Below are 19,611 nucleotides of genomic sequence, written 5' to 3'. Positions count from 1 at the left end.
ACCTGTGTCACTGTGGTAAGTGAATGGCACCCCGAATATGAAAAAAAAAAAAAAGTGTACAGCTCAGTGACTTTTAGTGAAGTCACCACCTGGGCAAACAGCACGTTCAATGAGTTTTAGTGAAGTCACCGCTTGGGCGGCCTCCACCACGGCTGACTTTAGGACGCGCTCATCAGCACAGCACCCCAGGCCCCTCAGCCGTCACCCTCCCCCCGTCCCCCAGCTCCCTACCTCGGCCCCTGGCAGCCACCGGACTACCTGGGTCACTGTGGATTCCCCATAGGTGACTGGCTGCTTGGCTATTTTTATTTGCTTTCTGAATGAGTGCCATCACTCTGCCGGGCTGCCCTGGGTCTCCCAGGTAGAGGCAGAGGACGTGCCCTCTGAGCCTGGACGTCCCTTCCACGTGGCCATGCTCACACCAGGAGGTTTGCCTTCCAGATTCTCTCTGACATCGGGGGAGCCCACACCTCCTGGGTGTGTCCTCCAGAGAGTCCCAACTGTTGGTCATCAACCCACCCTCAGAAGCCACCATGGGGCAGCGTCAGTAAAGAAGTGGCTGGTTCGAGCTGCTCCAGCCTGGCCCCAGAGGTCAGTCACCTGACAAAGCCCACCTGGCCAGGTCGCGGCTGCTGCCTGGGGCAGCCGGGCGTCTGAGGCTGAGGCCAGGCTGGGAGGAATCAGCGGAGAAGGCCTGCTCACCCAAGCTCCTAGCATTAGAGCGTTCAGACCCAGCACAGAAGAGCGCTCCCCATAAGGGGCTCTTGCTCGTTAGATGTCAGGTCTCCTTGACTTTTTCTCCTCTACTTTGACAGCTTTACAGGAACCCCAATTATTTCCTAACTCTTTGCAACCCCATGGACTACAGCCAGCCAGGCTCCTCTGTCCATGGAATTCTCCAGGCAAGAATACTGGAGTGGGCTGCCATGCCCTCCTCCAGGGGGTCTTCGCGACCCAGGGATCGATTCCGGGTCTCCTGGACTGCAGGCAGATTCTTTATCATCTGAGCCACCAGGGCAGGAGGAGGGGCTGACAGAGGATGATGGTTGGATGGCATCGTCGACTCAATGGATATGAGTTTGCACCAACTTCGAGAGAGAGTGAAGGACAGGGAAGCCTGGAGTCCACGGAGCTGCAAAGAGTCAGATGCGACCGAGAGACTGAGCAACAGTAACAAAGGGGCAAACAAGAGGGAATGAGGGCGTGGATCCAGGCGGCGCGGGGCACGGGCTGCAGCGGGGACACGTCTGGTTTCGGCTCAGCGCCCAACGTGTAGCGCGCCGGAGGCCGTCCGCCCATCCTCAGGACAAGGAGAGCTGCACACGCAAAGCGGCAGCTCCTCTTCCACCCCCTGGAGAGCTGAGATTCGGGTTAAACGGCCGCCTCAAAACCTGTAGAGACGGGAATTCAGAACCTGCATGAGAAGGGGCCCCAGCCACAAGTGGGCGGGGGGCGCCGGGACAGGGACGAGGGCGGCTGTGGTCAGAGGAGCGTGGGGTCCTGAGTGAAGAACTCCCGGGGGCCACAGCCTGGGCGGCATAATTTCAAGGGCTCTCGCTCTAGGACCCCACCAGGTGCTCCTGGGGAAGAGCTGACGAGACCCCAGGGGTCCTCAGGGTGGGGAGGAGGGACACGCCAGAGCCTGCTCCCAAGCTGCCCACTTTTCACAGCCGATCAGGGAAGACTGATCGCCGGGCCAGGTTCTCCGTGCGCTGGGGTGCTGCCGGCCGCCTTCTCCCTGAGCTCGGTCAGCCCGCCCCCATCCAATGAGTGGACCCCTGCAAGGTGGAAGCCTCCATCCCCTCAGCCAGCCTTGGGCACAGAAGGTCTGGACATCCCCTCTTAGGGACCAGTGGCTGCCATTCCCGTTAACTCCCTGGGAGCTGAAAAATGGTGATATGTTAATTCTGCGTCCCCCTTTCCTTTGTTACTCGGAATGCTTTAATTAAAAAAAGACTCCCTCTATACTGTTGGCTCCCCAGGGGCAGAGCTCACTCAGAAAGGCAGGGAAACGCTGGATTTCTCCTCTTCACACCCTCAACGCACGGAGCTGATTCCTCTTCTCCAAGGGTGACGATTTGGGCTATTTAGAAGTCTTAGAGTGAGCTCGTGGGCTTTGACTTATTTCCAGGCTCTACTGAGTTGTTTCTTTTTTGAGTGGCCAGCAGGAGGGCACCCACAGCTGTCCCGCCAGTGAAGGAAGACAGCAGGTCCACGTCCCTCAGGGCAGAGGGCCAAGCGGGCAGCTCCCGGGTCTGGGATGGGAGGCAGGCGGGCAAGCCCCCCAGCGCCAGCTCCTGTGAGGGTACACGGAGTCCAGAACCAGAGCAGGTTCTCCCTTTAAAACTGACCCCTCCTCCCAGGTCAAGGTCTCAGGTTCAAAGGTCAATGTTATTCTGTCCACTTGAGGTCTCCAATTAAGTCTTGGCACCAGTGGTGGGAAAAACGAGATGGTACTGTCAAGGTTGAGGCTGCAATACATTTACTAAAATTTTAGCGTATTTACCGAGATGGATGAGTCTGGGTGTTAGACAAAGCTCTCTCTGCCTCTGGCCTGTCCTTGAAGCCTGGGGTCTCCAGCCCCCCGGGATGGGCAGCCCTGTCTGGTTTCCGGGACCTCCAGCTGAGAGTCGGGGTCTGCCCTCGGACCCTTCTCTGGAAGTGACCTCCGGCACCGAGCCGCTCAGTCAGCTCTGGATTCTTCAGGAAAATGCCCCCAAAGCAGCTCTCTCCTTTTCCAGTCACAAATGTTCCGGCCTCAGTTCCCCGGTCTTCGAGGCCCAAAGCAGGGGTCCCCAGACCACACGGCGGGACACTATCCCCAGCCACTGCCACCACCCTCCACGCCGATGGCAAGGGCAGCGTTCGGCGTGTCGGGAAGATCTAGCCTGCTCACAGCAGAGACCTCTCTCCTCCAGGTCTGGTGCAAAACCAAGCTCCGCCCTTTTCCCCCGAAGTTCAGCCACAGGCACAAGAGAGGACTCAGAGCAGAAAACAGTTGTCAAACGTGCGTTCTCTCCTGGGCCTCAGCTTTAAACACCTGGGCTCCTTCTTTGAGGTTTTAGGTTGAGTCCCTTCTCCAGTTGGCCTGGTGTCCAGGGTGGCTGACAGAGCAGGGCTGTCACCGTGGAGCCCACAGCAGCCCCTCAGTCCCGAAGACCTCAGGCTGTGCCTACGTGCTCCATTCCAGGCTCCCAGAGCAGAGCACGGTGGCTTCTTAGGCAGAGGATTTGCACAGTGCTCTGGCCCTTTCTGTACCTGGGGACGGAGGCTGCAGAGACAGGCAGTGCTGGGGATCCCCTGGGGCCTGACCGCCCCTCCCCGCCCCAGACAATCCGCTCTGAGCCTGCCTCCAGTGGTCTGACTCCTTTCCCTGAATGCCTTTAAAAGATGCTGAGCTAAACGGAACACGCACATGTCCCCACTATGTCTGTGTGCATTAGGATGAAGCTAACCCACGGTGTATGCTCGGTCGAGTCCAACTCTTTGTGACCCCATGGACCTGCCGGGCGCCTCTGTCCGTGGAATTTTCCAGGCAAGAATTAGAGTGGGCTGCCATTTCCTACTCCAGTGGGTCTCCCGACCCAAGGATCAAAGCGCTGTCTCCTGCATCTCTGCACTGACAGGTGGACTCCTGATCGCTGGAAAGCCCAACGCACTATGTCCTTAGGCTACAAGCAAGCGGCTGCCAAGGGTGACACAAAAGGTCACCTCTGCCCGTGTCATTCACGTAACCAGCCAGCCTGTCCCCCGGCGAGTCTCTGGCATAAAACCCCAGTGGTGCTGGGTGGCCCAGGTTAAAGCCTCCTTCTCCGCGGCTCCCACTCTAGGAATTGTGCTGCTTTACATCTGTCTTACTGGTCAACCTCCTTCTGCCTCCTAGCAGGCGAAACCCTTGTTTGTTGTAGCTGGAGACTGCGGTTTCTGCACACAGGGTAAAGTGCATCAGCTGCTTTTCATAAAGGGGCTCGTCCTGCTTTATAAACAGAGAGGAACATGCTGGGGGTCCTCCTCTGTGCACTCGCCATGGTGCCCACCAGCTCCCCCCACACACGCCATCTCCATGGGGGCGGGGAGTCTGCCCTGCTGCCTGGGCACTGCGTGGCCTACAGATGACCTCACCACGCCCCCTCAAGGCGGAACAGACACACTCAGTGGCCACCCCCAGGGCAGTGAAACATCGCCACTCAGAAACTAAGAAAGTAAAACCCAGGCTCCCGGGGAAGCTGAGTCTGATGCTCTGATCTCAGGGAGGGGAAAACCCTGCACTGCCCCCAGCTCCATGCTCAGGCGACCGGAGCCACCCTCCCATGGAGCTGCTGTTCACCCAGGAGCACTCACCTTGCCCAGGCCCCTCCCAGCGGGTCTCCACCCACCAGCAGACACCTCACGTCCTTTCCCGGCCTGCAAGTTCCTGACGTTTTCCCCAACTATGTCTATCGCTCGATATACTCTCAAGATGGACCACACAGGGTGTCGTGGAGGGGATGTTTCTTCAAGCGGCTTTAGCGTGGAATTAGACGGTACCTTCTGGAAGGGGGTGGGGGTACAAGGGAATGCCCAACTGTCCTCTAATGGCACCAAACTAGCTGGGGTGGAGAAACCAGGACACCAGGATCCTTCCTCAGCCTGAGGACACGCGTCCCCCTCCCACGTCCTAGGAAGGGAAGACGTGATTCAGGACAGAAGGAGATTTCTGTACCGAAAAAGGTCGAGTTTTCCACACTGCCTTTCCCAAACTCAGAGAACGTGCAGTAGCTTCCTCTTCTTTCTGCCAAAAGAAAGCTGAAATAGAATCATTTTTGCAGACTTGGGGAGATTTTTGAGCCTGAAGTGTGAACTCTCCCGTTTTTACTCTGCGCCAAATCATCTCCCAGGAGCACAGAGGCATCCTCAGGACAAGCTCCGCCGGAATCGGTTTCCTCTGCGACATCTGCCATCCTGCTCATCCTGACGTTTAACACTCCAGTTCAGATTTTCACGCCCCAGTCTTACCACCTTGTCACTGCTTGACCAATTTGGAGCAGCCTCCTCCTCTGAACAGAGCTGGAATAAAACTCCTATAAGATGTAACAAGTTAACTGACCCTTGGCTGGAAACAGGGGCAGGCAGCGACATTTCTGATGTACAGGGTTCGAGGAATTGCTTGTGGCGGACACAGAACCGCTGCCCAGACCCCTTCAGGGCGGAGGCACCAAGATGGGGCCCGCGCTGGCCACGCTCCTGACCGAGGTGCCCCCTCCCAGGGGCCCCCGTGTAAGGAGCATAGAGGCCTGGCTACTTCCTCAGCGGGCAGCCTGAGGGGTCATCTTGCCCTCGGCCTCCCTGTACCCACGTTACGACCAGCTCCCCTCACCCAGGCCTGTGTCCAAGGACACTGCAGCCTGACGCCTCCTCACTTCTGAGTGGACCGTCCTCAGGGGTCTCCGGCCAGAGCATGGCTGGACTAGAATGTCCGGCTCCTGCCAGCCTCCGTTGCTCTGCCTTCGTCCAGAATGTTTTCCTGCTTTTAAAGGGGTCTCCCCACTTTAATCCAGCCTGAGCCCCCGTCCAGCCACCTCCCAGCACCATCCCAGTGCCCCCAGGCCCCAAGCAGAGGCGAAAGCAAGCTTCCCAGAGTTGTGGAATGAGGGCCTTCATCCAATTTATTTTCTGCAAAGAATCAGAGAGAAAATTTCTTTCTCTCAAACCTGGGGTTGGAAAATACCCTGCTCTTCTGAGAATAAATTGGAGGTAACATGTCTTCATTCCATTTGGGACAAACACTGTGCCCTCAAGGGCCTAATTTCTGCCTAGTTTAGCTGCCTTATAAACGGATGACCTTAAAGTCAAGTTGGTCACTACGATGGTAAATAATAAATTGGGTGAAAATCACACCGGGAAAACTCTAAAAAATCTGGCACTCAAGAAACACACTGAGTAAAAGTCGTTTCTGAGGCAGGAGACCTTTTTATTGACTTTTATTGGCATTTAGTTGCTTACAATGTCGCGCCAGTTTCTGCCACACGGCAAAGTGAATCAGCTGTTTGTGTGCACAGGCCGCTCTTTTCCGGATTTCCTTCCCACTGAGGTCACAGAGCAGAGTTGCCTGAGCTGCACAGCAGGTGCTCACTGGTTACCTATTTAGTGTACAGACGTCAGTCCCAGACTCTCGAGGTGAGTGATTTTAAAACAGTTTTACAGAAATACTTTCCAAGGCTGAATTGAGTGGGCAGAGTTATCACATGGACCTGGTCTGGGTGGGGTGTGTGTGTGTGGCTGCGCTTACACGCATGAACTTTCACATAGCTCCATTCCATACGTTACGAGTTGGTCTTTGTATGTACGAAAGCAATGCCCACGGTCAAAGCTGGAATAGTAGGAAGAGGTCAGCAGGAAGCCCGCAGCACCCCGGCCAGCCCCTGCCCGGGGCCTCTCCGCAGAGGCCCTGCTGCTAAGGGTGGCTGGCGCGTCCCGAGGTGAGACGCCACTCCGTCATCTCTTCTGCTGGCAGGCCGCCCCACGGGAAGAGCCCGCCTGGGCTCCACGCAGCCCCGCCTCGTCCTCTCCAGCAGAGACTCCAGGCACAGTGCGGTCACTGACCCCACCCCTCCTAACAGCCGGAAGAGGGGTGCTTTGCTAAATGAAGGATCGTCTTTGCGGCGATTCACCCGCATGGACTGTGGCCGCAACCGCGGGACAGTCCTGGAGCGGGACCAGCGAGCCTCACGTTTCCCACGTGTCGAGGACACACCCCTCATCCTCACACCAGCTGCCTGGAGTGCTGTATCCCAGGGGCCGTCAGAGCTCCTGGTGTGGGGCGGGGGCCCGTGCCTCCTCATTTGAGTTTCTCTCATCGTGAAGGCACTCTTCACTCTTTTAGGGAAAACAGACAAGTAAGGGGGCGTCCGGCTTCCGCCACTGGCACCAACCTCGGCCCCGGGAGCCCAGCTGCCTACCTGGAGGTCACCTCCGTGCGGAGAATAACAGAGACGGCCTCTAAGAACTCCCTGCTCCCCTTGACAGGAGGACAAGCGCGGGGTCAGAGGCCAGCAGCGACCACGAGGGGCCCCGGAGCCCGACCAGAAGCCCGGCCACCGCCCCAGCCCCTGCTCCCCCCACTCACCCACCCGCGGGACAGCAGAGCTGCCGGCTATCCTTCTAGAAACGTCGGACTAGGCTGAGCAGAGATGCGTGGGGGACCCCTGCCCTGGGGAAGGGAGCCCACTTCACGGTGCCAGGTGGGTCCATTGCAGGAACCAGGGGAAGGTGGCCTGGAGGCTGATCCCAGGAGACCCTGAACCCGCAGTGAGCAGCCTGACTGGGGAACTAAACACCAAGGTCGGCACCTCTTACAATAGGAGAGTTTCGATACGACCAGTGCCCTTCCTCCAATGATGACCTACCACCACGCAGGAGACAGAGCTTCCTAAAAGTTCAGTGCAAACGCGTGCACATGTGCACTGTGCGTCCACACGCGCGCCTGTGCTCCTGTGCACAGATCTGCGTGCATACACAGATATCTGAAGGTTGGTGGCTTCGAACAAGAAGCGAAGAAAGCCTCTCCCCTTCCAGAGTTTGTTTATTACCCGTCACATCTTGGGCTTCTGCTGGCCACAGGAATCTGTAATTCACACCCCTGCAGGTATTCAGTAGTTCTTATTTGTAAGTTTAGCCATTAAATTGGCAAACGGGTTAGGAAACCTCAGGGTTAGGTAATAGCCGCCCTGGAAACCATAAAAGCAACTTGACAGGTTTGGCTACACAAATTGAAAACTCAAGCGTCACCAACACAACAAGCCAAAAGCTAAACCCAAAGTTCAAAGAAAAAGGACAAAGATGACAGAATAAACGTGACGGAGATGGGCTCAGTCCTTGATGAGGAAAGCTCTGGGCAAGAAAGGGACAGGTGCCCCAACAGAAAAGTATTTAAAAGTGCACACAGAACACACAGGCAATTTTCCAAATGGCCAACAGTAAAATAAAAAGATGTTCTGCACCACCAGGAGGTAGAGAGATTAAGCTCCAAGTGGAAAGGCTCGTTCTACCTGTGAGATTGCCAGAGGCGAACAGAGGACAGGAGCCAGCCCCACAGGGCAGACGGTACTCAGCCGGGCCTTTCCGGAGGGCATTTTGGCCAAAATACATCCCAGTCCTTGGCCCGGCAGTGTCTCTTCTAGGAATTTACTCTTGGGAAAACTGAGCCGGCGGCTTCCAGGGACAAATTGGCAAAGATGTTCATCACGGCACGAGTTAAACCTGTGAAAACCCAAGCCAAGTTATGTGGAGTCCCTAGTTCTGGCTCATTAGATACTTTTCCAAACTTTCGGTGATAAAGAAGTATTACTCTCCTAATGGGAAGACAGTGTTTATTAAACAATTTACTGAAGAATTAATTCAGTGTTCTCATGGGTTTCTTGACACTTGGCCCCAAATTCCCCAGGCAGATAAGAAACAGCCCCCTTCTCATCCCTGTAGGAATAAAGCCTCTGATTTATTTTCTCCTGTCCAGTTTCTAGTACTTTGTAGACAGGAAACAAAACCCCAGTTCACCCCGAGAGATGTCTAGGTCGGGGCCCGGAGGCTGGCACGGGGGGCACAGAAGCACAGTGTCTGCCTTCCTTTCGATGTGCCCCTCGCACGGGTCAGAGCCCGCCACACCTGCCCCAGGTCCCTGAGGGGCAGTGGGACACCCCAGGCCTTGAGTGAAGATCTCTGAGCTGTTAGAAAAATCACACAAACCGGGAGAGAACTTCAGGGCCACACAGTCAGCGAGGACCAGAGGCCACCTGCCTTGCTGCTTGGGGGGGGGGGGGGGTCCTAGATGACAGCGCTCCCTCCCCCTCCCCAAACGTCAGGTGTGTCTTAACAGGCTTTCTCCTGCAGCGACGCCCATGCAGCCAGGCCCGGGGTACCCCAGCCTCCACCCGGCCTCCCCAAGGCCAGCCCGGCAGGCTCAGGCGCTCAGAGACCCTGAGTGCTAGGTGGGCCCTGCCCTGCCCCGCCCTCTGCTGCTCTGGCCCTGGGCTTCCACTGCACAGCAGGCCTGACCCCTGCCACCCAGCTTCCCTGCAGCAGCACTCTCGCCCCTGGGGAGCTGCTTATCCATCCGCGGCCCCTGTTCCTTCTCCCGAAGGTGGAGGTGAAGCACCAAGCACACACAGCGGCATTTGGCAAAGGCAGCTGGAGGCCTGGGCAGCTTTCCTGGAGAGAAGGCTGGACGCGCAGCCCAGAGCCCGGGGTGCTGGCAGGGGAGCGGGGAGCGGGTGAGGGGACGCACAGGGGCCGGCGGCTTCCCGGGGGGGCCAGACTGGAGCTCTGTGCAGACTCGAGGAACCCCCTCCGCCAGCGCGGAGGAGGAGGGGGCACGGGGCTCGGCACACGGCGGCGCCGGGCCGGGCAGGAGTTTCCGGTCACCGCGCTGACCACAGGAAGACCACCAGCCGCAAAGCAGCCCGTCCGCGCGCCCGGCGGGGGCCCACGCCCTCCCGGCCTGCACGTCCCCCGCCCCGGGACCGCGGCGGCAGGGCGGTGTCTGCCGACCCGGCCGCCGACTCAGCGCCCAGCAGCTGGCGGCCCCCGGGGAGAGGGGCCCCGCAGCGCCGGAGGGCCCCGCCTCTGGCCGGGAGCGGGCGGGGGTCAGACCTCAAGCCGGCTGCTCACTCCGAGCGCCCCGGCGCCCTCCGGGGCCCGGCCGGAGCCGGGAGGCGGGGGGCGTCTCCCGAGGCGCGGGCCGCCTCCGGGCGGGGCCGGCGCGGGGCGCGGGGCGCCGGGCGCGGGCGCCGGGCGGGCGCGGGGGCGGCGCGCGGCTCCCGCGGCTCCTCCGCGGCGCGGCCGGCAGGTGGGCGCGCGCTCGCCGGGCGGGGGTCCGGCCGGGCCGCGCGCCTCCCCCGGAACTCGGCCGTGCCATTCCCATGATGCCCAGCCACCGGGCACGGCTTCCGGAGCGCGGCCGCCGCCGCCCCGCCGCCGCCGGTAGGTCCGGGGATGGGGCTCCGGGGCCGCCCCGCCCTGCGCGCGCCCCGCCCGCCCGCGCGCCCCCGGCGCCCGCAGCCCGCCCCTCGGCCCGGGACCCCGCCGCCGCCCCGGGGCCGACGCGGGCGAGGGCTGGGGGCCGGCGCAGGGCCGAGTGCGCGGCGGGGGCCGGGCCGGAGGGCGGGCGCGCAGGCCGCTCCGCGGCGCCGGGCCGCCGGGGAAGGGGCCGCCGCGGGCGGCGTGGACTCGGCCGGGCGCCGGCTAGTCACCGCGGCCCCAGAGGCAGCTCCTGGCCCGGGCCCCCGTCGGCGCGCGCCCGCGTTCCTCGAAGCCGGCCGGGCGCGGGGCCCAGGTGAGGCCAGGTGAGGGCCGGCGGCGGGGAGGGCGTCCCGCGCTCAGCCCTCCCGCAGAGATCGCGCCCCGCGTCCCGCCCCACGCAGCTTCCGGGAGGGTCCCCTCCCCCGCCCCGGCTTCCCGGCCAGCCCCTCGCCCCCAAACCACGGAGCCCAGAATATAAAGCCGGGGCGCAGCCCAACCCCTCCCTGCTGGAGGACCGGGTCGCTGCTCCGGTTACAGGGATGCCTCCTGGCAGAGGCCGCGCTGGGGGTGAGCGCCCCTAGGCCGGGAGCAAAGGGCGGGCAGGGCCAGCCGAGGGTCTCTCCTTGCCTGCGGCCCTCCAGCCACAGACAGCGGCCCTGCAGCTTTGCTTGGAGCCGTCCTTGCTGTGTTGTCAAGCCTCGCCTTCTGGCAAGCCCGGCCGAAATTCCAGCCCACACCCACTTCAGGCCAGCAATCCGGAGAGGCCCTCCTGGGCTTTGTAACCCTGACCCTCAGCTCCCTACCCCAGGGGGTCAGCCAGGGGTGCACAGCACTGTGGGGAACCCAGGGCTGTGCTGGGCATCCATGCAGGGAACCAGGCTTGTCCAGGGATAAGCATTAGTGAGGTTCTGCTCTCCTGGAGTGGAGAAGGAAATGGCAACCCACTCCAGTGTTCTTGCCTGGAGAATCCCAGGGATGGCGGAGCCTGGTGGGCTGCCGTCTCTGGGGTTGCAGAGTCGGACACGACGGAAGCCACTTAGCAGCAGCAGCAGCCCTCCTGGAGACAGGAGGTGTCTGTCTAGAGAGAGAGGTCCAGGGCCCCCAGCACGGTTCAGACTCTGGCACCACGCGGCTTTGGGGCCCCCACAGTCACCCTCCAGACCTGGTTCCAGGGATCTTGGGGTGCAGGCTAGCAGTCTGACAAAAGTGGGAGCCCCCTGGCTTCAGCCCGCAGTCCCCCAAAGTACAGTTGAGGGGGTTTTCCAGAATGATTCATCTTATGTAGCCCATTGTTTTAAAGCCACAAGCCAAGCTGTCGCTGGAGACACCCTCTGAATTTTTAACCTCATTCTTGGGCTAGATAATCTGACAGTTCAGAAAACCACTCCCTGGGAGTCCGAGCTGGAGACCGCATTTCGAAGCAGTGACCACAGTCAAGGTGAGGAGCAGAGAGGAGCGTTCCCTCCCGTGCTGTCTGTTGCCTGGAGTAGAAGTCACTGGGATCCGTCCCCAGGCGCTTCTTCAGACGGCAGTGCTGTTCAGCAAGTAAACATTCCTGGTCTAGACTCTCGAGAAGGCCTCTGGGAATGTCTTGTACGCTGTTATTTTACCAGGGCAGCTTGAATAATACCAGGGCAGTGAGGTGGACACAGCCCAGTGGAAGAGCCCTCCCCCTCGGCGTTGCCGGCTCCCACTGTCCTTAGCGGGGGATCTCCTCGGAGGGTGGTGTTGCGGGAAAGACCACCTGCTGTGGTGGGGCTCCATCTGAGGACTTAGAAGTGGCTTCTCACGTCCCCAGCTATGCATGTCCTGGTACATCAGACCGATGGCTCAGGGCAGTTGGAACTATTGTGGTTAACTGTATTTGGCCTCAGGGTAAGTTCTTCCAAAATTGAATTTCGAGCCCTTAAATTAATGCACTTTCTTTCCCCCAAAACATTTACCAGCGATAGTTTCAGCCTCTGAATTAAGTCTCTGATTCTTTTTAATCCTGACAGTCAAAAGTCTTTTTAAAAAGTGGGCCCAAGACGCTACAGAGTACACGTAGGGAGATGAAGACCCAGTCCTTGAACTGTTCTGCAGACGTTACACTGAACCTGGACTTGAAGGAATCACACACAGGTAATTGCAGCAAAGTCTTTGACGTTGAAGTCTCACTTTTTGAGCATAAATATCCGTAGCAAAGGACTTCCTTCTGAATTGGTCACGCCCTCTGGTTAATTGCTCGTCACACCTGTTTGGGCACGCCTGTGCCTAGGTGGCCGGGCCAGGCTTTCTTGGAAAGGACTGTGGTGTGTAAACACAGGACTCTGTGCTCGTCAGGAAGGAAGCTCCTCCGGGAGAAGGAGCTGCAGGGAGCAAAGCAAACACCCAGGCCACTTCCGGCCACCCCCACCCCCAGGCTCCCAGGCAGCGACAGCCTTGCCCGGCACTGTTTGGGGTTGGAACTCAATTTCCCTGCTTCCAGGAGCGCTGCCAAGCTCTCCTCTTGACTCTCGGTCACTGTGCGTTCCAGTTTGGGGGGGGTCAGGAGAGGTCGGAGAGACGTGTTCAGAACTGATAGTGGTGGTGTATCTTGCGTCTTGCTAATCCTCTGTGTACAGCCTGCTCCATGTGCCCGCCATGGTGGTGGTCCCAGACCGCCAAGGCCTCTGGGAGCAAGTCCGCACTGTGTTCCCAAGGGCAGCCCAGCGGTTCTGCCAGCCCAGCCATGCTTGGACTGAGATTCAGAAAGCAGAGAAGCCACACAGCGTGAGGAAGGGCACGTGACTGTTTGGGGCAGTGTCTGTGCTAATTACATGCAAATAGCCGTACGGTCCCCTGAGATCATCTGGCAAACACACATCCAGGCTTCTCCAGTAGAAAGGCTTTTGTGTCCATAACTCTCCAAAGGCGCTTAGGTGCTCACATCTCGTAACTTCTCTTTTCAGGAGCTGCTAGTTTGTGTCAAGAGCCAACGAACCCGTGATGTGTCGCTGAGCCTGACTCCCACTAGTCGGCAGTTCCACCCGGCCAGAAGCTTTGCGCCTTCGTCCCGTCACCCCCTCTTGACGACTTCGGAAGGTAAACTCCGCCTCTGCTCCTTCACCGGAGAAGATGGTCGGGGGGATGATGGAAGGACACCCGCGTCAGCTTCCACGAGCTCGGCCCAGGGGGCTTGGAAGCGTTTTCTCATGAGTCTCCTCGGCCACCCGCCCCGTACAGCCGAGGAAGCTGAGGCCCGGGGGCCCACGGCCGGCCGGACCTTCGCCAGGCCCGTGGCTCCCGTGCGACCTGACCCGGGGCGCCCGCCCGGCGTGCCCCCCCGCAGGATGTGAAGCGGGCAGAGAAGCAAAGCCCCACCTCTGCGCGCCGCCCGCTAGGATGTTTCTCATGAACGCGCCTCCTGTGCTGGCCCTGCGGTCCGCGTGGGAGGCCTTCGGCCCGCCCGGGAGCTGTAGGTTTCCCCGATGCTTCTCAGAGCCCAGAGAGGGCAGCTCGAGAGCGGCGGCGAGCGCCCAGGTGCAGATGGCCATCAGCAGGCTTCAGGGCGACAAGGCAGCCCTGGGCATGAGTGGCGAGCATGCCCGGCCGGGAAGCCAGAGGGCAGAGAGGGGCCGGGGTGCCCTGCTGGCTGCCAGCCCCGCCTTTGCGGCCTGTGGTCTTGCTGTGGGTCTTGACCCCAAGCGGGAGGAGGAGGCCTCCAGCCTCGGGCCCCTGGTGCCAGATTCGGACAGCGACGACTCGGTGGACCGGGACATCGAGGAAGCCATCCAGGAGTACCTGAGGGCCAAGAGCGGGGCCGCCCCACCGCCTGCAGCCGGGGACGCAGCCCGTCGGTGCAGACCAGAGCCACCTCTGAGCGGCGCCCCAGCCACCCCGTGTCCCCCAGACCCTGCAGCTGGCCCCGGCCCTGTCCGGGGCTCCGCCTCCCCGCTCAGCGTGAGCAGCGATGACTCCTTCGAGCAGAGCATCCAGGCGGAGATCGAACAGTTCCTGAGCGAGAAGAGGCTGCACGAGACCCAGAAAGGTGGCCTCGCTGCCAGCAGAAAGGCAGACCCCAGTGACAGCCTGGCCAGAACCACCTGCAGGCCTGGCGGAGAGCCGCCACTGAGGGCACCGCAGCAGGACCTGCCGGGCGCCGGCAAGGAGCTCGTCTTCCGGAAGCTGCCCAGGTCCTCGAAGGCCACCGCACTGCCCAGAGGCCTCAGGTGCAAGGTCGCCACCGAGCCACCTGCTGCTGCCACTGCGGGGCCCCCTGCAGAGGCCGCGCCGGGTAAAGGTGGGGTCCGCAGGGGCGCGGGCTCCACGCGGAAGGGCAGGCGGCCACGGAGCGCCGCCCTGGTGCATGAGGAGCCTGACTCGAGCAGCGACGACGGCATCGAGGAGGCCATCCGGCTATACCAGCGGGAGCAGCGGAGGGAGGCCCGGGGCCAGCAGGGGCCCCTGCCCACGGAGGAGAAGGGGCCCCACAGCCTGAGGGGGCCCTGGCCCGAGGCCCACAGCAAAACCCCCGGCAAGAAGAAGCCAGCGGCCCCCAAGGCTACGGACCTCGGCCCGGGCAGCCCAGACCCTGAGCACCCGCCCAGGCCCCCCAGGGAAACCACGGCTCCCGTGCCTCCGGGGAGCGTGGCTGCTGAGAGCCTGGGCCTGGACGGGTCCCCACGCCGGGCAGACACGTCTGCCGAGCTGATGTGTGCCGAGGCCATCCTGGACATCTCCAAGACCATCCTGCCAGCCCCCGTGGACGGTGGGGAAAGGCCCGCACCCACCAGCCCGCTGCGCCAGGGCCCCGACAGCGACACCAGCGCCGTGGACAGTGATGACAGCATCGAGCGGGAGATCCGGACGTTCCTGGCCCTGAAGGCGCAGTCGGGGGGCCCGCTGCCCCACACGGAGACCTGCGCCCGGCCCGCCCACAGCCCGCCACCGCCCAGCCTCAGCGCCCCAGCCCCTGACACTCCAGACCCGTCCCCAGGCTGCAGGAGGAGGCGCAGCAGGACGCCCTGCACGCCCAGGCGGCCCAGGGACACGGCCGAGACGCAGGATGCCCAGGACGCCGAGCGCGGCCAGGGCCGGGTGCAGCCTGGCCAGGGGCGAGCCCCCGAGGCCCCCAGGAGGGAGAGCGAGAGCCGAAGCCAGCCTCTCCCCTTCAAGACGGGCGGGCCGGGCGATGAGCTCGGGGCCCCGGACTCACTGGGAGCCGCACCACCTGGCCCCGGGCAGACGGCCGAGGGGAGGCACGGGGACAGACAGGCGAGCTCCGAGGAGAAGAGCAGCTCGCTGGATAGCGACGAGGACCTGGACACGGCCATCAAGGACCTGCTGCGCTCCAAGCGGCGGCTCCGGAAGCGGTGCAGGGACCCCCGGGCTGGCTGCAAGAAGAGGGTCCGTTTTAGCACCACGGAGACACAGTTCCTGGACAAACTGGGGGGCTTCCAGAAAGACTGGAGAGACCGAAGCCCCCATCTGCTGAAAAGCTGTCTCTCCAAGTCCAGAAGGGACGGCAGGGAGAGCCCGGGGAGACCCCTGCACGTCCCCTGCCGGGAAACAGCAAGGGCGAAGGCGGACGGCTCAGGGCCAGAGGACGCGCCCTCGGGCCCCTCAGCACCCTGGACCCGGGGCAAGGCTGCGCCCGGTGGCCCGTTCTCCAGGGAGTCGGCAGCCCGCGAGCCTCCTGGTGCCACCGAAAGCCCCAGCTCCCTGTCTGATGAGAGCAGCTCCGTGGACAGCGACGACAGCATCGAGCTGGAGATCAGGAAGTTTTTGGCCGAAAAGGCCAAGGAGTCCATGAGCGGATCAGAAATTCCAGGAGGGGGCCCAGCCGCCCTGGGAACACTGACTGGGGCCAGGCCAGAGCTCCCGGGCAGGAAAGCATTGCCCCATGGCCCTGCTGCCCAGCCTGGCACGTGCACGAGGAGCCAGAGGGTCAGGGGGGCCCCGCTGCTGGGGGCCGAGGGACCCCGGGGGCCAGGAACAGCCCTTGCTCCAGGCGGGGGGAGCAGCCTGCACCCTGAGCAGCCCTGTCCCCCGGCCACCTTGGCCCGGTGCGAGTTGGCGCCACCCAGAAGCACCAGCGGGCCTGCCCCTGCCAAAGGGGCGCCGGCTCCAAGGAGAAACATCTGTGCCCCCAGAGACCCGGGCCCCAGGGGGCCCGACGGGGTTACAGGGGAGGGCACGTTCGGCCAGCTCCCTAGCCGCGTAGAGGCTGGCGCCCGGGCAGAGGGCCGAGGCTCGCTGGCACAGACCCTGGGCTCCCAGCGGGACGGGGCACCCCGGGCCGGCCTCACCCTCCCCTGGCCTGACCTCACCCCCCAGAGCCGGCTGCAGAGCACCTGGGTACTGGGCCCGGAAGGCAGGGACGTGGCTGCGTGGAGAGGGGGCCTTGGCGGCCAGAAGGAGAAGGGGCCAGGGGGCCAGGCCCGGGGCTCACCCAGCCTCGCCACAGACCCCCGGAGGGGCCTGCCCTTTGCCGGCTTCTCGCCGCTGCTCTCCACGCAGCTATTCCATTTCGGGAAGAGCGTGCCTTGGGGCGCCAAGCAGACCGGCCTCTTCAGCCCTGGTCTGGGCCTGCCGCTGCAGGGCCCGTCCTTCTCGGCCTTCCGGGAGGCCCAGGCCACCTGCAGCCCGGTGTTTGGAAGCCCGCGCCTGCTGGTGAAGGAAAGCAGCCGCTGGCCTTGTAGGAAGCCCCGGGCAGGGCTCGGCCTGTCCGACAGGAGGGGCTCGGGGCCAGAAGAGGGTGTCCTGGACCTGCGGTTTGGGCGCAGGGGGCTGGACAGAGACGAGGAGGAGCCGGAGGCCTTGGGCAGCGACGCCAGCGAGCTCAGCGACACGTCGGTGGAGGAGGGCAGCGGGCCCGCGGTCCAGGGCCCAGTGCTGCAGCTGTGAGCGCCGCGTGCGTGCGGGCCCTGCAGCCACGGTCCTGGTGGAACAGGGGCCCTGGGGGTCCCTGTGCGGCCTGTACATGTGTACACTAACGTGAAACCGTGTTTTTATTTAACAGATGTGTCCTGGTAAATATGATTTTTGTAGCCTTTTTTGTAAATTATTTAAAGTGCTGTAAAAACTATTTTGGGTGAACGCCGCTGTTGGATCCTGCAGGGCATTCCTCGCAGCGGTTTTCCGTGGGCTCCGCACAAGTCTTGGATGAGCAGACCCGGTTCCGCGCATCCCCGTGCTCAGGGCCGACCGCTGGTGGACGTGGCCTGCTGCGACCGCAGTGCCAGCCCTGGGAAGGCAGCCACCAGAGCCCTGCCCGAGACTCACCAGACGCCCCGGCCGTCCCTGTCAGGGCGCTGCGGGCAGCACTCCTCAAGTGAAAGAGCCCCCGCCTCCCCCGCAGAGGTCCGCCGGGGTCCTCAAGCAGAAAAGCGTTTCTAAGCACAAAGGCCGGCGAGCAAACCAGCCCCCCGGGGCGCACACCGAGGCCCCCAGGGAGACCGCCGGCCAGCCGTTCACACCTGGAGCCTCTGTTGCTGAGTGTCCAGGCCTCCTCAGTTCTGACACAAGTCCACCAGCTCAGTAAACCCCTTTTTATGCGGAAGCTGCCATCCTTCACGTTCAGTCACAGCTCCAGATGGTCTCAGCCAGCCCGTGTGTGTCCACTGTCCTCATCCTCATCGGTGCCCACAGAGCGGCTGGTGCCCGGAGTCCTGAGGACCAAGCCCGCCGGGGGCGGGGGCTGGGCGGGCTGGGGGTGGGCTCCAGCAGCGGGCCGGGGCGCCCGTCCACCCCGTGTTCTCGGTGCCTGACGGTGCCGCGCACAGCTGGGACCAGCCTGGTTCCCTGTGCCTTCTGCTGCTCAGCTGCCGCGGGGCCCACGGCCGAGCATGGACGTTCACACACCATTGTCCAGCGAACCTTCACCGACCACCCCGGGCGTCACAGCTCATCGGTGCAGCTGCGGCGGGCCTGGCGCGAGGTTTAAGTTGCCGCTGACGTTGGTCGTTACTCTAACGTGCCAGTGAATTTTCACAGGTCGTGCCCCCGCCCTGGGTCTTAGCGGGAATACCCACTGGGGACGTGTGCGGCACCTACAGTGTCCGGGGTTGACGCTGTGATGAACAGCCCTGTGGATCCCGTGACCCCCTGGTGCCCACGTGGTGTGAGTCTGATGTTTCCGTTGGCAAATATTCATTCACTGAAGTGCTTCCCAGGAAACCAACTCATTAACCCATGCTTTAAGCTGTATTTAATTTTAAAGGAGTGCTTTTAACACTTGACAACAGAAATCAGTTTGTTTTGTATATATGAACTGGGTTTTTTAATGCTAATAAATCAAGCACTGCTCACACCTCAGTTGATGTGGTCTGTCCTGTGCGGAGTGGCCTTTGCAGGATGTTGACGTGAGGACCCAGCGTCTGGGACCTGCCAGGCTTCCACCCTTGCCATCGAGGACAGCCGCGGGCACCTCTCTGCTCCTGGCCCCATCGCCGCCCCCCAGACCCTTCCCACCTTCCTCCCCCTCAGCCTCCCCACCCCTGTTCTGGCTGCTCCCCGGGCACTGCAGGCATGCCTGGTTTTCACGACCTGGACATAACCCTGATAGCGTGGGCCCATCCCGAGATTGCCCGCAAACCAGAATGCATAAAAGCTTTTGTTTTCCCACTTGCCGCCCCCCAACATGGTCAACACTGGTGCACCCTGGGGCCAGGGTGGGAGGTGCCCTGCAGCCTGTCCGCAAAGGGGCTGGAGTGGCACTTGCCTGTTGGAGCCCGCCTGCCAGAGCAGAGGACACGGGCTGGAGCCCGCGCGTACAGCTCGAGAAAGCCCGCACACAGCCACGTGGGCCCAGCACGGCCCAAACCAGTCAGCTTCTTTCAGGAGGGGAGCCGCAGTGGGGGCGGCGGGAGCACGGCTTCATCCGCAGCCGCAGTCCAGCCCCTCCACTGGTCCTGGCCCCGCCTCGCGTCCAAGGGTCACAGAGCTCCGGGCGGCCGACGCACCCCCACCCGCAGGAAGAGGCTGGGGAGGGCGTGTGGCCAGAGCAAGCCGAAAGCCCCGAGGCCTGCCGAGGAGGGCCTGCCAGTGTGGGGGACACGGACCCACTCCCTGCTCTGGGGGGGTCCGGAGCAACTAAGCCCGGATTCCACAGCTACTGAGCCTGAGCTCTGGAGCCTGGGAACCGGAACGACTGAAGCCTAGAGCGCCCTAGGGCCGGTGCTCAGCAAGAGGAGCCACACGCGCAGCAAGGAGAGGGCGGCGCCCGCGCGCTGCAGCTGGAGGAAAGCCTGCAGGGCAAGGGAGACCCGGCACAGCCAGAGAGGAATGACTGAATACGGGGGCCCCTCTCGCTGCCCAGCTGCACGCTGCGGCCACATGTTCACTCCCCTTAACGCCAAGGACGGGGGGAGACCCCACCCCACGGCAGAAGCCCTAGCAGCAGGGATGGGGTGGGAGGCGGGGAGAGCCCTGGGGGCGAGCGCCTGACGTTCACCACCTGCGTGTCCACAGAGGACGGGGTCTTTGAGAATCCGAGCTGTCAGCAGGCTCACCCTGGCGCTGAGTTTGGCTGCTCTTTCTCATCACTGTTGTCGTTTCGGCTCTGCCGGGTCTCCCTTGCTGCACACGGGCTTCTCCGGTGGGGGCGAGCGGGGTCTCCCCTTGGTCGCAGAGCTCGGGATCCTCAGTGCGGTGGCC

The 19,611-nt window shown here is 62.3% G+C and overlaps 2 protein-coding genes across 13 annotated transcripts; one reads left to right on the top strand and one right to left on the bottom strand.

The window, feature by feature from the left end:
• Positions 1-5,926: 5,926 nt before the first annotated feature.
• On the bottom strand, positions 5,927-9,898 carry LOC105607199 (uncharacterized). The gene is made up of 4 exons (XM_042245431.2): positions 9,260-9,898; positions 8,028-8,238; positions 6,939-6,997; positions 5,927-6,855 (listed from the first exon to the last, which is right to left on the bottom strand). Exons 2-4 carry the CDS (start codon positions 8,109-8,111, stop codon positions 6,369-6,371), a joined length of 630 nt encoding a protein of 209 aa, XP_042101365.1. The 5' UTR covers positions 8,112-8,238; positions 9,260-9,898; the 3' UTR covers positions 5,927-6,368.
• Positions 9,743-18,270, top strand: PPP1R26 (protein phosphatase 1 regulatory subunit 26). Of its 12 annotated transcripts, none has more exons than XM_027966116.2 (4): positions 9,743-9,954; positions 11,354-11,431; positions 11,991-12,114; positions 12,924-18,270. In XM_027966116.2, exon 4 carries the CDS (start codon positions 13,357-13,359, stop codon positions 16,858-16,860), a length of 3,504 nt encoding a protein of 1,167 aa, XP_027821917.2. In that variant the 5' UTR covers positions 9,743-9,954; positions 11,354-11,431; positions 11,991-12,114; positions 12,924-13,356; the 3' UTR covers positions 16,861-18,270. The 12 variants fall into 12 exon arrangements, with proteins under 12 accessions (XP_027821917.2, XP_042101354.1, XP_042101351.1 ...); XM_042245420.1 differs by having other exon boundaries at positions 11,792-12,114; XM_042245417.1 differs by having other exon boundaries at positions 11,607-12,114.
• The last annotated feature ends 1,341 nt before the right edge of the window (positions 18,271-19,611 follow it).

Source organism: Ovis aries, chromosome 3 (assembly GCF_016772045.2).
Source record: "Ovis aries strain OAR_USU_Benz2616 breed Rambouillet chromosome 3, ARS-UI_Ramb_v3.0, whole genome shotgun sequence".
NCBI lineage: Eukaryota > Metazoa > Chordata > Mammalia > Artiodactyla > Bovidae > Ovis > Ovis aries.
The sequence above is the reverse complement of the archived record's forward strand: the minus strand, read 5'-3'. Positions and strand labels throughout refer to the sequence as shown.